This window comes from Xenopus tropicalis, chromosome 3, assembly GCF_000004195.4.
Source record: "Xenopus tropicalis strain Nigerian chromosome 3, UCB_Xtro_10.0, whole genome shotgun sequence".
NCBI classification, from domain to species: Eukaryota; Metazoa; Chordata; class Amphibia; order Anura; family Pipidae; genus Xenopus; species Xenopus tropicalis.
In genome coordinates this window covers 32020879-32038507 of record NC_030679.2, presented here as the reverse complement: position 1 = coordinate 32038507, position 17629 = coordinate 32020879, and the positions used below count along the sequence as shown (strand labels likewise).

General features: G+C 37.2%; 1 protein-coding gene across 4 annotated transcripts in view; it reads left to right on the top strand.

The window, feature by feature from the left end:
- Positions 1-15775, top strand: part of kcnip1 (Kv channel interacting protein 1) — a 203356-nt gene extending 187581 nt beyond the window's left edge. For all 4 annotated transcript variants that reach the window (XM_031898786.1, XM_002937724.4, XM_002937725.4 and 1 more), the window contains 6 exons: positions 2711-2780; positions 7407-7477; positions 9327-9434; positions 11534-11638; positions 12225-12287; positions 15127-15775. In XM_031898786.1, coding sequence (XP_031754646.1) covers positions 2711-2780; positions 7407-7477; positions 9327-9434; positions 11534-11638; positions 12225-12287; positions 15127-15174 — 465 coding nt within the window. In that variant the 3' untranslated portion in view covers positions 15175-15775. The remainder of the gene's footprint in view (positions 1-2710; positions 2781-7406; positions 7478-9326; positions 9435-11533; positions 11639-12224; positions 12288-15126) is intronic.
- The last annotated feature ends 1854 nt before the right edge of the window (positions 15776-17629 follow it).

Below are 17629 nucleotides of genomic sequence, written 5' to 3'. Positions count from 1 at the left end.
TGACCTCTTGTATGTCTATCTGATATGAAATATGTGAATCAAATCTCCAGAGTTGTTAAAGTGTATTTAATTAAATATGAGAATTTGATTTAGAACTTTGCTTCTAGAGACATTAAACCTAGGCAAAGGTGTGCAATGAAGACTATAATCTCCTTTACTGTGTTTTCTTTGTATTCACACTGTAATGTTGCCATCTAGTGGTGAATGGGAGGAATATATTTCTAAGTGAATTTGGTGTCAAAATAGTTTGTTGTAGGAACTAGGAAGGTTACTATATGTTATACATGTATACATATACAGTGGTGTGAAAAACTATTTGCCCCCTTCCTGATTTCTTATTCTTTTGCATGTTTGTCACACAAAATGTTTCTGATCATCAAACACATTTAACTATTAGTCAAAGATAACACAAGTAAACACAAAATGCAGTTTTTAAATGAGGGTTTTTATTATTTAGGGAGAAAAAAAATCCAAACCTACATGGCCCTGTGTGAAAAAGTAATTGCCCCCTGAACCTAATAACTGGTTGGGCCACCCTTAGCAGCAATAACTGCAATTAAGCGTTTGCGATAACTTGCAACGAGTCTTTTACAGCGCTCTGGAGGAATTTTGGCCCACTCATCTTTGCAGAATTGTTGTAATTCAGCTTTATTTGAGGGTTTTCTAGCATGAACCGCCTTTTTAAGGTCATGCCACAACATCTCAATAGGATTCAGGTCAGGACTTTGACTAGGCCACTCCAAAGTCTTCATTTTGTTTTTCTTCAGCCATTCAGAGGTGGATTTGCTGGTGTGTTTTGGGTCATTGTCCTGCTGCAGCACCCAAGATCGCTTCAGCTTGAGTTGACGAACAGATGGCCGGACATTCTCCTTCAGGATTTTTTGGTAGACAGTAGAATTCATGGTTCCATCTATCACAGCAAGCCTTCCAGGTCCTGAAGCAGCAAAACAACCCCAGACCATCACACTACCACCACCATATTTTACTGTTGGTATGATGTTCTTTTTCTGAAATGCTGTGTTACTTTTACGCCAGATGTAACGGGACACGCACCTTCCAAAAAGTTCAACTTTTGTCTCGTCGGTCCACAAGGTATTTTCCCAAAAGTCTTGGCAATCATTGAGATGTTTTTTAGCAAAATTGAGACGAGCCATAATGTTCTTTTTGCTTAAAAGTGGTTTGCGCCTTGGAAATCTGCCATGCAGGCCGTTTTTGCCCAGTCTCTTTCTTATGGTGGAGTCGTGAACACTGACCTTAATTGAGGCAAGTGAGGCCTGCAGTTCTTTAGATGTTGTCCTGGGGTCTTTTGTTGTCTCTGCGCTCTTGGGGTAATTTTGGTCGGCCGGCCACTCCTGGGAAGGTTCACCACTGTTCCATGTTTTTGCCATTTGTGGATAATGGCTCTCACTGTGGTTCGCTGGAGTCCCAAAGCTTTAGAAATGGCTTCATAACCTTTACCAGACTGATAGATCTCAATTACTTTTGTTCTCATTTGTTCCTGAATTTCTTTGGATCTTGGCATGATGTCTAGCTTTTGAGGTGCTTTTGTTCTACTTCTCTGTGTCAGGTAGCTCCTATTTAAGTGATTTCTTGATTGAAACAGGTGTGGCAGTAATCAGGCCTGGGGGTGACTACAGAAATTGAACTCAGGTGTGATAAACCACAGTTAAGTTATTTTTTAACAAGGGGGGCAATCACTTTTTCACACAGGGCCATGTAGATTTGGAGTTTTTTTTCTCCCTTAATAACGTAAACCTTCATTTAAAAACTGCATTTTGTGTTCAATTATGTTATCTTTGACTAATAGTTAACGGTTTTTGATGAGCAGAAACATTTAAGTGTGACAAACATGCAAAAGAATAAGAAATCAGGAAGGGGGCAAATAGTTTTTCACACCACTGTATATATAATGTGTGTGTGTGTGTGTGTGTGTGTGTCTAAACATATATACCAGAGTTTTGTATGGTTTTAATGTGTTTGTTAACATTGGTTTTAAGCCTTCAGTTAATCTGAACATTACGTAAACATGTTACCTTTGCACATCACTCTTTTACTGAGCCCTTCTGGCAATGATTGGTGTGACCAGTGTTTATTTTAAAAATGTATGGACTTACCCCTTTCATTTCCTGATGGTGGGAGGCTATGGCCCACACTAAATTATTGCATGGCAAGCATCTGCCCCCAAATTCCCTACAAAAGTCAACCAAAAATCTGACGTTAGTATATACCAGGGACAGAACCTGGTCACCCAGGAGCTAAAATATATACAATATGAATAGAAAGCACTCAGCCTTGGTGAAACACAAGATAGATCTTTTGTATTATAATGTTAATATTTTATGATTTCTTACATAAAGTAAATGAATTGTAAACCTCCAAAACACATCCATGCACTGAATTGCTCTGAGATCTCTTCTAAGCACTTTCACAGTATATATAAATTATTTCTTTTTCTAGTTTTCAGGATATTAGCAGTTTTTAAACTGCTAATATAATGGACAATAAGGTCACCTGCTGGTCATTTTGGCTAGAGTTGGACTCTTCTCAGGAAAACATTTTTAGCTGACTGTTGCCAGTTGGCCGAAATGACCAGCAGGCCATTATCTTCCTTTAACAGATCTGTATGCCATATAATGTTTGAATTGAGGATTTTTTTTAGCTGTTACAGTTTTTCAGTGCATTTTATCTTTGTTTTATTGTTTGCACCAAGGAATGTCCAAGTGGAGTTGTTAATGAAGATACCTTCAAACTGATATATTCACAGTTCTTCCCTCATGGGGGTAAGTATAATAGTTTAAAGAGATAATTATAAGAGTTAAGAATAAAAGAAAACAAATGTATACATTTCAGTTCTTCACCCAGATGACTGACTTTACCTTCCAGGTGATACACAGGTTGGCCTGTGGCCACATCTTTAAAGGAATACAGTTATGGGAAAACATGTTTTTTTCAAAACGCATCAGTTAATAGAGCTTCTCCAACAGAATCCTGCATTCAAATCAATTTTTAAAAACACAAACAGATTTTTTTTTATATTTAATTTTAAAATTTCACATGGGACTAGCCATATTCTTCATTTCCCAGGGTGCCACAGCCATGTGACCTGTGCTCTGATAAACTTCAGTCACACTTTACTGCTGAGCTGCAAGTTGGAGTGATATCACCCGCCCCCCAGCAGCTGATCAGCAGAACAATGGGAAGGGAGAAAGATTTTTCCACCAGGCTGTTACCAGTGGGGATTGTGTTCCTGTCTATGGTTAGGAAGCTTACTTGAACCAGGACACACAAGGACATCAAACAGATTTTGTACTGAAGTAGTAGAGGCACTCACAGAAGGCAGTGCTGCTGCTGTTTCCTGAGAAACAGACAGTTGAAACCCACATTGTTAGCTACCCGCAAGGCTTCTATAGGGACATTAAACATGTCAGTAGATGTGAGGTAACTTTGTACAGGTCTGTATACAAGGGTTAATAGACATGACATCATGCCAAAATGTTGTTTATATGGAAAAATGGGGGACCTGATGCCCATGCGCAGGCCACACAATTAGATGGTTAGGAGGGAGGGGAAAATGAAGGAGTGCAGTGACATCTAGGAAGTGCTGAAGGGTAACACCTCTGTGCCTAAGGCATAGGGGTGGGGCAAGCAATACATGATTGACAGCTGAGATTTTTAAATGACTTTATAATAAGTATGAATGTGTTAATAACAAAAGGAAAGGCTTCCTCACTTATTCATCTACATTTGTGTTGCTTTTAGGTGTAAAAAAAAATCCCCAGCTATCTATAATGTCTTCTAATACTCATGTAAAGAGAAATCATGGTCCCTCGCAAATGTCTCTTCTTTAGAGAAAACAAACCCAACCCAAGGACTTTCCTCATGGTTTAATTTTTTTATTCCTTTTACAATTTAGTTACTATAGCAAAACTTTGGCATGGAGACATAACATTTTGTGACATGCAATTTTCATGCAGGAAATTCTATTAAATGGACTGCAGCATATTCCGTACTCCTACAAATAACTTGCAAATTGTGCTTATGGCTTCCATCTTATCATTAAGTCCTGCTATTACTCAATTCTTTTTACTGCTCTTCAAATAGTGTTTAAGGTACAGGCACACACCTGCTCCCTATCATTATCATTATTATCATCATTGTAATTTATTTATAAAGCTCCAACTAGTTTTGCATGACTTTACAATAATATAACAAATAGGGTTACAGAATGAAAAGGAAGTTTAGAGCCCTGCTAACAAGATCTGTTGGCACATAAGTTTGCATCAGCCTTATCATTAATTCTTGGTTCTTCTTCATCCTTTTTACTAGGATTCAAATAGTGTTAGCCATACAGACACACCTGCTCCATATCATCGTCAATATCATCGAGCAAGTTACACATGGCTTTACAATATTATAATTAAATGGTTACAGAATTACAAAGGACGTTAAGAGGACCCGCTCACATGATCAGTTGGAACATAAGGTTGTTGGACAGAACTGGTGTTTATTCCTTGTACCATGGGGACTTCTGAAAAGACAATGGGAAGCATAGACAGCACTTTATAATAAACCATAAATGGAGACAACACAATTAAATGGAGACCACACAAACTTATATGGTGGGGATAAAAGGCCAAAGCAGCTTTATTGATTTAAATGTATAACAATGAATATAACTATTCATATTAAACCATCCATTGAAACAGCCAGCCCCTGATAACCAATAAACACAGCAAGGCGGCCGCCTTGTAACCATGCAAAATTTCCCTCCAAACACAAACTTCAGATACAAGAACCCATTTTTTTTATTAATCTTTATTAAACATTAAAGCAAAATTAACAATGATAGGGTGGGTGGGCGGGTTGGACACCTCTCCGGCTCTTCACAAGGCTGTCCCACGCCGAATGACAGGTAACCCACAGGAATTCTCTTTTTATACCTCTTCTTTTCCCGGGCTTTTCCCGTTGTCAACACCTGACCCTACTAACTACCAATAAAATTACTGTAAATAGCGTGCCCTTACACTATGCTCCCCCTCCCCCACACTATACTGTACTGCTACTTAATGTTAACCCACTGTTGCCTGTCACTCTCCCATGACCCTGCCGGCTTATAGCCCACAGGTTCCAGGTGCATCAAATATGCTTCTTTAAACAGGTTAGTCTTCAGGGAGTGTAGGAACATAGTGATGAGCGAATCTGTCAATGAGCGTTTTTTTTTTTGCAGTAACTTTTCCCATATTGCGCAACTTTTTTGTTTTGTGGCCTTTGAAGTATAAGGTTCTAAGAGAAGAAGTATTGAGTTGAAGGTCAGAAGCAGTAGATATGGAGCATGAAGAAGTTTATTGTAAGATAAATGCTAAGATATAGGCCTTAAGGGGTTTGAATTAAGTGTGTGGATTTATTGTGAGATGAGCCAGTTAAGGAATCTACATAAGGGAGCAGCCCATATAGTGACAGTGATAGCCTTCAAAAATACTATTCTGAAAAATAGTAATGTGAGCGATCACAGAGTAAGATGCAGGGATCTAGTTTGGAAATAAGAGAGTGTGTATATGTTTGACTGTTTATAAGCCAAGTTAAAGTTGAAATTCAGAAAGAGTGACAGAATTTAAATCAAGTCTGTGGGAGGGGTTCTACAAATAAAGCAAAGTAAAAGAAATATTCCAAGGCAGTCAACCTGTGTGATTTATTATAAGGTAGTGTTGTTAATGGGAGTAAAATCTGAGGGACTAGTGAAGATATGGCATACATACAGACAATGTGATTTAAAGAGTTTGTGTTTTAGGTAGTGCTGTGGTATCCAGGTTGCTCATTTACAATGCCCCACATAGTGTGCAAAGTGCAAAAGAAGTCTGCAATCAAATTTTGCACTTTTCCACTTTGCTCACTCCATAGGGCAGTGTGCGCCCCTCTTCCATGGTCATGAATTATCTTTTTAGGCTTCTAAATACCTACAAAATAAAAAAAACTACCAAACTTTCCTAAAGTTAGTGGTTTACAGATTTTACGGACTCTTGGTACATAATAATTTGTGGAAGATAAGGTGCTGTTAATTGCAAGCTTTATGGTAAATTCTTTTTGGGCAATTTTCAGAAACGGCTACAAAGGTACCTAAGGAGATGTGGGAAAAAGAGTCTGTAAAACCCACTAACTTTAGGAAAGTTTTAAAGTTTGGTAGCTTGGAGTAGAAATATATATTTACCCATTTTGGATTCAGAAGAATGTGTATGTGGCAAAATATATGGATCTAACCAGCAATTACTGCAATGATTTGTTTGTGAATCCACACTCCTTTGCTCTACCTAAGCTAATCAGAAAACACTGCACTGATGAGATAATCAGCTATTATCCTGGCTCCTGCTTTAAAAACCCAGTGGGTGAGCTTTAGTCTATAGGATAAACCCATGTAAATGGGATTTTCTTGGAGCTCTTTGGTATTCATTCCCAGAATTCCTTTTGCGTGGTTTGGGGTAGAAATATATAAATGCTGAAAATTTGCAATTGGGCAAAGGTAAAAATCCTAAATATAAACTGACAGCGTAATGCCCAATATGTATAAATTTACTAAATTATGTAGCCTGTAGGAACCATAAAATGAAGACTCATTCTGGTAAATCCAAAATGGGCAAATATGTCTTTTCACACCAAACTACAGAACTACAACCTAGTTAAACAAAAAACAAGTAACCATTACTAATGCAGGAATGAAAATACAATAAAAAAAATCATTCAAATGAAATGAAATTACAAAATAACTGATCTAAGAGTGTAATTGGTGGTCAAAATACCTGGGTCACTGATAATACTTTAGAATAACAGCTTATAAGGTAAAAATGGATAAATAGCAAGTTATGTACAGTATGTGAGTGTGCAAAAGTGTGCAGGATTAAAAAAAAAAGCTAATATTTTAGTAAAATCTGTGCTGCTTGTGTAAAAATGTATTTGTTTGCATGTAAATGTATGCTTTAGTTTTCTTAGAGCAAAAGGGGGTGCTGGCAGCAGTGGAGGACCCTGCAGGAAGTACTGGGGCTATACTAAAATGCATAATGCAAGTGTGGTTGTCAACATGTCTGCTGTTTGTGGGTCAGTCTAGTGGCGATTTCATCACTACACCAGTGTGACAGCCCCATTAGCTTGTTGCCGAGTGGCTTGTTATTGCTCCTGCCACTGAACATATCTCGAACATTACTGTCAGTTAGAGCCATTGCCTGCCAGCAGGTAAGCATTTGGGAATAATTTATGTATTCAATTGATTATTATTATTGACATGTTTGGTTTTTTTAAAAAAAGTCATATTGTACTGGTACAGTAAAGTATAATCAAATGGCTTTGTTCCATTGCCTTACTAAGCAGCAAGATAATCTCTCCAGGATTATAATCACCTGTTGCCTTATTTCCCACAGATGCCAGTATGTACGCACACTATCTCTTCAATGCATTTGATGCTGCACAATCAGGATCAGTAAAATTTGAGGTACCTTCTTAAATAATATACTTTTTATATGTTTCTATATATGTATGCATGTATTTTGTTAAATGTTTATATTCTGTAAATACTGTAGCATTAATGAATAATGTTGTATAATGCTGAAGTTCAGTGATCTCTTGGAACACAGACTGTTACATACCAGTTAGGTACATAAGCTAGGAGACAAGTTTGGCCAAAATAAATAACTAATAGCAATAAAGTCCAGCTGCCATTCAACACTTCAGGTGGGGTGGTCAGTAATATTTAAGAGCACAATTTTGCTGCATTTTGAGAAAATAACTTTAAATTAAAAATCTAGAATACTCAAATTGAAAACTCAGAAGCGTGTCTTCAGCATTCAAGGAACTTCATTGCATATTTTATTTTAGTTTTGTGGGATTTTCATTTGTAATTGATTTCACTCAGTCATTTGAGTCTTTTGCTTGAAAGTGCTAGCATTCCAAGAAAAATAAATGTAACCACTATCTAGTCAATTGTCAGATCTCCTTAGTAACCAGCGCCCAAGCATTGGAATGTGTTACATAGTCACATTGTAGCTGAGGTCGCCTTGCTTACATAATTCCTACCTAGATTCTAGGTGATTTAAAGCAATGTTGTCCAATTTCTGAGATACAAATAATATATATATATATATAATAGTAATTATTATTATATATTATATTATATATAATAATATAATGTACCATGTATCTTTGTCCCTGTATTATGTCCCTTCCCTTTCTCATGCTCCAGTTTCTTTTTAATTCTCTCTCCTCTCATTTGTTTTCCCTTCTTTTATCCTTTTCTCTTTTAATGCATTTCTGTAGTCTTTTTTTCATCCTTTCTAAGTCTTTTTTGCCTTCCTTTCTTTTCCCTTCACTTTTCATATGGTCCATCTTCTCTCCCTTTTATATTAAGTGCCCCATCCCCTATTTCTGTCCTTTTCAGTTTCTGTTCTTCTATTTATTTCTCCACTCCTCATCTCCTCCTACTCCTTATTTCCCTCTTCTGATCCATTCCTCTTTTCCTTTTATGCCCTCCTTGTATCCCTCTCCTGTGATTTTGTGATGTCCTGTTGTTCATAGCTCCATTTTCTTCCTAGAACATGTTACCTTAAAGGACAAGGACACTGGAGACAGTAAATATAATAGCTTAGTAAATATAAAGTTTTTTCTTAAGGCTGATGATCCTTTTAGGAAAAACATGCACTGGCACAGAGAAAAAAAATAAATGCAATGCCATGCCGCCATTTTACTTTTCCCCGACACCTGTCTTAGGGTCTCCCTGAACCCCCACCCTATTATTAGTGGTGTAACCATACAGCAGACCCAATGTCCACAGGGGGCCCAGGGATAGGACAGGGTCTACTACATGGTAGTCAGCCCTCTCTCTAGTCCCTTCAGTTGACTGTTTACTAACCACTTTTTCTATCTAACATGGCTTGAATTAGAGCAGCTTTCTGAGCTACATCCTGCTTTGGGAGGGGGGAATGTTCTGAGTTTGTCCTCCAGCCTATCAGAACATTGCCCCGCCCCAAAGTGTGCAGTCACTGAAAAAGCTGTTCTATTTCAAGGTGTGTTGGAGAGTGGCACAAGTTAATAAGGGGTGAGCTGGGGTGGTAAGGAGACATTTTCAGTAGATAAGATTGCAGCACTAGGGTGTTTATAGGCATATATACCCAAAAACTTGGAATGTGTCACTATCCCTCTAACTGCTCAGTTTCCTGCTTTATTTAGAAGTTAATTCACTTTAGCACGCTTTCTCTCTTTATACATATAGACATTTGTAAAATTTTGTATAGATCAGGTGTGAGTGAATTTAGGAGGTTAATTATAGCTGTTTCTTTTGTTAACAGGATTTTGTCGCTGCATTGTCAGTATTGTTAAGAGGATCTATTCATGAAAAACTGAGGTGGACTTTCAACCTCTACGACATAAACAAAGATGGAAATATAAACAAAGAGGTAAACATACACAGTAATTATATGGGATTAGGAATATATTCATTCTTTAAGTTTGTTATATGCATTTCATTGGATGAGTTATTGTAATTATAATTATATAGTTAATGTATGTTTAATCCTTTTAACAGCTGTTTGTTGTATGATTACTAATGAACATAGTATTTAACAGGTAGCAGGCAAACAGAAACAGGTTATTAAGTATATGGCTATAAAATAAATATTGAATGTTCACGTGACTTTAAATGGATACTATTCCAAGAGTTTATTTTTAAAATATCTGTATTTTGGTATCTGTGACCAGCAGCCACTATGGGAAGAGGTGCTTATATGTCTATGGTGGTAGGTCATTGGTATAACAACCCCATGAAAGCGCTGAAACTACCTGGGCAACCTTGTACAGCTATACCTTCATTACCTCAGATAGGACCACCCTTCCACCTGCTTTATGCCATTAGCATTCAACCTTTAGCTACTGCGATCAGAAGTAATTCTAACATCATCTAACATCATCAAATGAATATTATTGTTGGACTTTTGTCATACATTGGTGTAAACTTCAAACCTATTTTCGTAAGTTTATATAGGAAAGAAAGAGGCAAAGTATATCCAGGCGTGTACCCATAATCAAGTACAGGTGTGGGACCCGTTATCCAGAATGCTCGGGACCTGGGGTTTTACGGATATGGGATCTTTCTGTAATTTGGACCTCCTACCTTAAGACTGCTAATAAAATTATTTAAACAGTAATTAAACCCAATAGGATTGTTTTGGCTCCAATTAGAATTAATTATATCTTAGTTGGGATCAAGTACAAGGTACTGTTTTATTATTAGAAAGAAAAAGGAAATGTGAATTATTTGATTAAAATGGAGTCTATAGGATAATGGGTTTCTGGATAAGGGGTCCAATACCTGTACCATATTTGGCAGCTTTTAAAATGGTCCCATTTGCTACTTAAATTAAGTTGAGGTTTCATCGAAAATATGGTATGTGATTTGGAAAGTAGATTGAAGCGTAGGGATGTAGCGAACCTCACAAAAAAAGTTCGCGAACCCGTTTGCGAACTTCTGCCAAAAAGTGCGAACTTTTGCGAACTTTGCGAACCCCATAGACTTCAATGAGAAGGCGAACTTTGAAACCTAGAAAAGCCATTTATGGCCAGAAAACTAATTTTAAAGTTGTTTAAAGGGTGCCACGACCTGGACAGTGGCATGCAGGAGGGGGATCAAGGGCAAAAATTTCTCTGAAAAATACGTTGTTGTAATCAGTAATCAGAAAATAAAAGCAGTCCTTACAAGGAATATTGGGTTACCGCAGATGAGATCAGAAGGACAGCTGCCCACAGCAGCTACATACAGAGCAGTAGAAAGTAGATTACTAGTCAGCAAAGCTACCTAAACTGTCCCTCAAACCCCTGCACAGCTCTCTCCCTATGCTAACTCATCAAGCACACACAGGCAGAATGTAAAATGGCTGCTGGGCTTCGGTTTATATATGGAAGGGAGTGGTCCGGGGGTGGTCCAGGAGGGAGAGCTGCCTGATTGGCTGCCATGTATCTGCTGGCTCTGGGGTGAGAGGTCAAAATTTGGCTCCAGCTAAGGCGAACCCAAAATTGCGAACATCGCTAAAAGTTTGCGAACTTGCGAACTTGCGAACACCCGATTTTCGTGCGAATTAGTTCTCCGGCGAACAGTTCGCTACATCTCTATTGAAGCGTTACAACCCTGCACTGTGTTACTGACATCAAGTTTACTTGATGCCAGTAACAAGGCTCTTTAATATACAGGTATGGGACCTGTTATCCAGAATGCTTGGGACATGGGTTTTTTTAAATAAGAGGTCTTTCAATAATAGTTTTATGGATAACGGGTTTCCGGATAACATATCCCATACCTGTATTTTATATGTAATAAAAGGTACTAAGTTTGCCCAGATGCAATAACCCATACAGGTAGAAGTTTCTGGTCACCAGCATCTTATTGGTTGCTATGGGTTACTACTACTTAGTGCCTTTTAATACATAACCCCCAAAGTTATGTTTTACTCTCACACTTGCTCCTGTTACAGTTAGTTGTTTTACTCTTTTGGTTCTTACTTAGGAAATGATGGATATAGTAAAAGCCATATATGATATGATGGGGAAGTACACCTACCCAGTCCTTAAAGAAGATGCTCCAAAACAACACGTAGAAGTATTTTTTCAGGTACAGTATATTGTTACAACTAATTTAATATCTACAAGTCCTTCTCCATCATGGATTTGGCTAACTTAGTCCAATTAAGGCCATACATGGTTGGCATATTTTTAAATCCCAGGTGCATGTGTTTACACCTATCAACACTGAATCTCATCTGCCACTTAACTGCCCTGTCTGCTGGCTTGTCCAGCTCTCCCTGTAAGGGAGATGTTACTAATAAGGCTTCCACGCTGACACAGTGCTTCTAGCCAGAATAGTCTTTGTGTCCACATACTATTTATTCCTATGGGATTTTTAGAAGTGTATTTATCAATGGATAACTTTCACCCATTGCTAAATACTCTTCTGAAAATCCCATAGGAATGAACAGAAAGTGGGCGAGTTTTTATGTATTAAGCTCTACACTCACATTTTGATAAACCTGCTCCTAAGTTTTGAAAAACTAAAACCAAATAATTTTGTTAATGGAAAGTGATAGAGGTTATGAATTATAAAAGTGTTATTTATTACTATACTCTTTATGCGTGTGTATTCTTACTAATGTTTTTAGCAGGAGATCTGTAATATTCACCGGCAGCATTTTATATTTCAGAAAATGGACAAAAACAAAGATGGCGTTGTAACATTAGATGAGTTCATTGAATCTTGCCAAGAGGTAATTTGTTTTGTTCCTAGTTAGGTACAGAATTGTGGAATTATCTGCATCACACTACAGTGCATATGTCTATGCTGGCACAGTGTTTACACTGTACTTCAGTACAATAAAGGAACCAAGTTCTGGAATTTAACATTTTGTAAAATGATCCACTTCTCTTAGACGTTTGTCAATTTCACACTGTAAATGTAGAATAATTGAACCCCACAATCCTTTAGAACAGGATCATACAAACACCAGACACAGAGTAGGGGCAAACAGACATCAATATTTGTACTGTAAATTAAGCCATACTGTATGTCTGATGTCATCTGTGACACCATCACTTATGTCATCTTTCATGTGACTTACGTGCAACCTTAACAGCACAGTTTGAGGTGTTTTGTAGCCTAATAAAAAGCTTTAAAGGAGCAGTTTAGTGTAAAAATGAAACTGGATAAAAGTGATAGACTGCGCAAAATAAAAAAATGTTAGTTAGTTAGCCAGTAATGGAATCTATAAGGGCTGGAGTGGATAAATGTCTAACATAATAGCCAGAACTCTACTTCCTGCTTTACAGCTCTCTAAGCTGTTAGCAGTCAGTAACCAATCAATGACTTGAGGGGGGGCCATATGGGACAAAACTGTTCAGTTAGTTTCCTTTTGAATCTGAACTAAATGCTCATAAACTAACTGAACAGTTATGTCCCATGTGCCCCCCCCCCCCCCCCAGTCACTGACTAACTAAGAGGCGCTAGAGAGCTGTAACCAGGAAGTAGAGTTCTGGCTATTGTGTTAGACATTTGCCCACTCCAGCCTTTATAGATTACATTTTTGCCTAACTATATAAGAAACATTTTTATTTTGCTCAGTCTATCCATTTTACCCAGTTTCATTTTAACACTGAACTGTTCCTTTAATTGTGCTTTAAAAAAATATGTGTGTGTTTGTGCACATTAACTGCAACAATAACTGTGCTGCACACTCAGAAGTTTGTTATTGGTGCAGAAATTATTGAAGGAAAAAACAACTTTCAGCTTGCCTTCCTCAGGGACAAACAAACATGGTTCCCAACCCTACAGGAACACACACACCCCATTCCCTTCTGTGCCGCGAAAGGTGCCATCAATAAGAGTTGAGAGGGAAACTACTATCCACTTTGCGGTGCTTGAAAAAAAAGCTCATAAACAAATAGAACTCATAAGCGTGAAATGTGTCAAGAAACACATATTATGAATAAATGATATAACAGTGTACAGAGCTAGAGAACAGTATTGTCTGGGGATTTACCTACAGTCCAAAAATAAAATGTTAGTAATGAAAAAACAGAGAAAAATAGAAAAAAGGCAATGAAAGATTAACTTCACCGTTGTGGGTGGCACGGTCCCCTAGACAGACCAACCCTCAGTCACATGATGTGTTGCAGAACACATTTATAAAATATGAGCATCAGGGTTCCATTAAGTCTAACATAGGCCACCCCTGGCCACACCAAGGACATGTCTCTGCCCGTTGTGCCAGTCCCACTGATAACAGCAGTATGATCTTCTCAATCATCTGATCAAAGAATGCCTGTGTTTTACCATACGGAACAATTCATGAACTTGGCTACACATTCTGTGTAATGTGACAGTTAGTTCGTAATCAGTTTAGCATTGTGAATTGGTCCCTAAGCTCAAGTAACTGACTGCTGCCCAGAACATGCATTGGGGCTGGTACAGAAGCCCAAATAATTAGATCCCGAGTGTGCAAAATATATATATATGCATATAGATCAACAGATATGAAATAGATATTAAAATAGATACAGTCAATGTTGCATTCCCAATTGTACCTCCAACTACCCCTTTCCACTACAGACTGCGCATTTGCTAATCTCGGAACAGATGGATACTCGGCTTCACCTTAGCTCTGCCAATGAATTTAGCTGCAAGTGGCAGGTGGTAGTATTGTATTCTTTTTAAATGTTTTCTCTAAAACTGCCATCCTAGGACCTGGCCATCCGGTACCTATATAAAATAAATATGGTCCTGGATACAAGGCAATTTTATATCTATAGATTTGATCTTAAATTAAGATAAACATACTTTTTTTTCAATCTTGCAATGTAATTTGCAAAAATGGACCTTTAAGTTTTATAAAGGTAACTTTAATTTAAGAATGTCAAATATTAAAGGAGAACTATACCCCAAACAATGTAGGTCTCTATAAAAATATATTGCAGAAAAGAGCTCATATGTAAAACCCTGCTTCCTGGGATCATAGGATTCACAGTGCACACAAACAAGCCAAGGCACACATACAGGCTAGGCCCCATCAGCCAATGAATTCTGTCTTTTACTCCCACACTACTTCCTGTTACAGTTAGAGCTGCATTATTTCTGGCCATGTGATGTGAAAAGATGCAAAAGGGCAATATTTATTGATTATATCCACACACACACACAGGTACAGGTATCGGACCCCTTATCCGGAAACCCGTTATCCAGAAAGTTCCGAATTATGGAAAGCCTGTCTCCCATAGACTCCATTATAAGCAAATAATTCAGAATTTTAAAACTGATTTGCTTTTTCTATGTAGAAATAAAACTGTACCTTGTAATGGATCCCAATTAAGATATAAATAATCCTTATTGGATGCAAAACAATCCTATTGGGTTTAATTAATGTTTTATTGATTTTTTAGTAGACTTAAGGTATGGAGATCCAAATAACAGAAAGACCCCTTATCCGGAATACCCTTGGTCCCAAGCATTCTGGATAATGGGTCCTATACCTGTACTAGTTTAAACATGCTTATTCTGATAGTTCTTATTACTTTTGCTTAATTCTTCTAATGTTTACGTTTCCTTTATTGCAGGATGACAACATTATGAGATCATTACAACTTTTTGAAAATGTGATGTAGCGCCATGGAGACACTTGTTATTTATTGTGAATATCATAAAACTGAAGCCACAATATGGAAAAAGAAAATAATCCAGCTCTCTTTAACACAAGGGGATTTTGGATCTCAGCCATTATTAAAGGATTTAAGAGTTTTGTATGTATCCGAATAGGGAAGAGTCTCAAAAATTTCCCTGGTATAAAAGTTAATAAAACCATTAGATTTTATATCCTTTTTCATGCATGCCTTTAAAAATTTGCCAAATGAAAAAAAAAGTTGCTTTTATTTTAAAAGACACTAAATAAATATTTTGCTTGTCAGCTGTAAATGCTTCTGCCAGCGGAATCGAATAAAAATTGGTTACAAAAGCAAAAATTGATAAAGTCATTGCTTGCATCGACATTTTACTGTAATTAGGGGACACGCGTGTGTCTGTCTTTCCTTAATTATTTTAAAAATGGAGCTTCATTAATAAAATACAATCATTTGACATTTTATTGTAAAATCTTCCCATAATATGTACAGTCATTGTTATCTTTAAAAAGTGTTTTGTTTCATTGCCCTTTGTACTGTATGATGAACAGATATTTTATTTTCAAATAAAGCACAACATAAAGCTTAAGTCAAAACGTTTTTTTAAATGGTATGAATAGTAATAGTAAAACAACGGAGAACTGATGTTCTAGAAGAGTTCTAGAGAGTGTCTAGAAGCTACAGAGAGCAGAAGACCCCTGGTACAAGGCAAGTGGTCCAGGAGAGAGAGGTCAAACTTTCAGGAACCCAGAGAAGTTCATTTGGTCTCATTGGAATTAAAATTAGATAAAGATTTATGATTCAGTAAGACAATTTAATGGCAGTGAACCAAGGAAACAGAGTGGAGTTCAAATAAATGGGGAAAAAAGCACCTTAGCATAAGCACTGATGTGGAATTCCTTGGATTTAGGTGGATGGGAATTAATTGCACGTCTTCAACCTGCTGGTGGGTAAGTGAGGTTGCTCACTCTTATGGCTTCTTGCCAAAACAAGAAAATGTCTAATGTTCTGCTCTTCGAGGAACCCTCTTATCTCATAATCTTTGCTAAACATGAAAACATTGAATTTTACTTGAAAATGTATTACTTCAATACTATCAGTTTATTCATTTTTATTTTTTTTTTGCCATTATAAAGCAGCAATGAAAACCTTTTTGCTTTTCCCTGAAACCAGTCTCCCCAAGTGAATAAGCAATTTACAAAAAGCAAGATGACACACTTTGTATAAAGAAACCCAGGACTGCAGCCTTTGTTAGGGTTTGAAATAAGGAGTAGGTCATTATACAGTGAACTCATCTGTGAAATGTTATGTTGTTTCATTAACTTCTCCTCTGCAGTGACTTGGAGAAAGCAGAAAGTGGTTTCATTTTCTTGTTTAGTGCATGAAATAACAGAAAAACATAGATGTCTGAAGTTTTAACCAGAAGGGAAAAGTGTCTTCACAAGCCCTACCCAACTTGTGTTAAACAATAAAGTCAGCAAAGCACAAAGCAAGCAGGCATGTAGGCAAAGTAGTCTATTAGCAACTCATTTATTAGAGATAAACATAGCTTAAAATCCACATAAAATGCTCCCAGCGTGTATCATGATACATGCCTCACTTCCTCAGGGCTACACAGGAACAACACAGAAATAGTACAGAAAGGGAAGAGAAATGTCTGTAAACAGGTGTAAGTAGCTCACTATCCAAGTCTGATATTACCAACACAGGTTTGTGGCGAGTGTCATGGCTCAAAAATTATATCTGAGGACCTCCAACAAACAGTTTTTTTGCCTTCCACCAGTCCACTGTCAGGTAGATAGAGAATAGAGGCAATTCAACACCATTTTTACCCTTTCCAGGAGTGGTCACCCAACAAAGATCACACCAAGAACAAGGTATGTAATATTCTGATAGATCTCAAAGAACCCCAGGGTAATGTCCAAGGAGTTAAATGTGTGTGAGTGGATAGCGATAGATAGATGATATATAGATAGATGGATGGATGGATGGATGGATGGATAGATAGATAGATAGATAGATAGCTACAGTAGATAGATAGATAGATAGATAGATAGATAGATAGATAGATAGATAGATAGATAGATGATAGATAGATAGATAGATAGATAGATGATAGATACAGTAGATAGATAAATGATAGATAGATGGATAGATGTTTAAAAGCTATTTGTTTGACAACACTTGGCTTTAGGACTATTCCCCCCCTTGTTGTGACTGTAAGATTATAATATAAAAGTTTTTAAGCATGTAATTAGCAATGTGTCTGAGGTGTAAACATAGGAATGCTGTAGCTCTGCATGCCAAGCATAATTAAAATAATATTTTATTTCACAGTTAGATCACTCTTAGTACATCTGCTACTGGCACGCCTACGCACTGACTGGAGGAGTACAGAACTCTTCCAATCAGAACAGGATGATCCAGTAATATTTGCATTAGA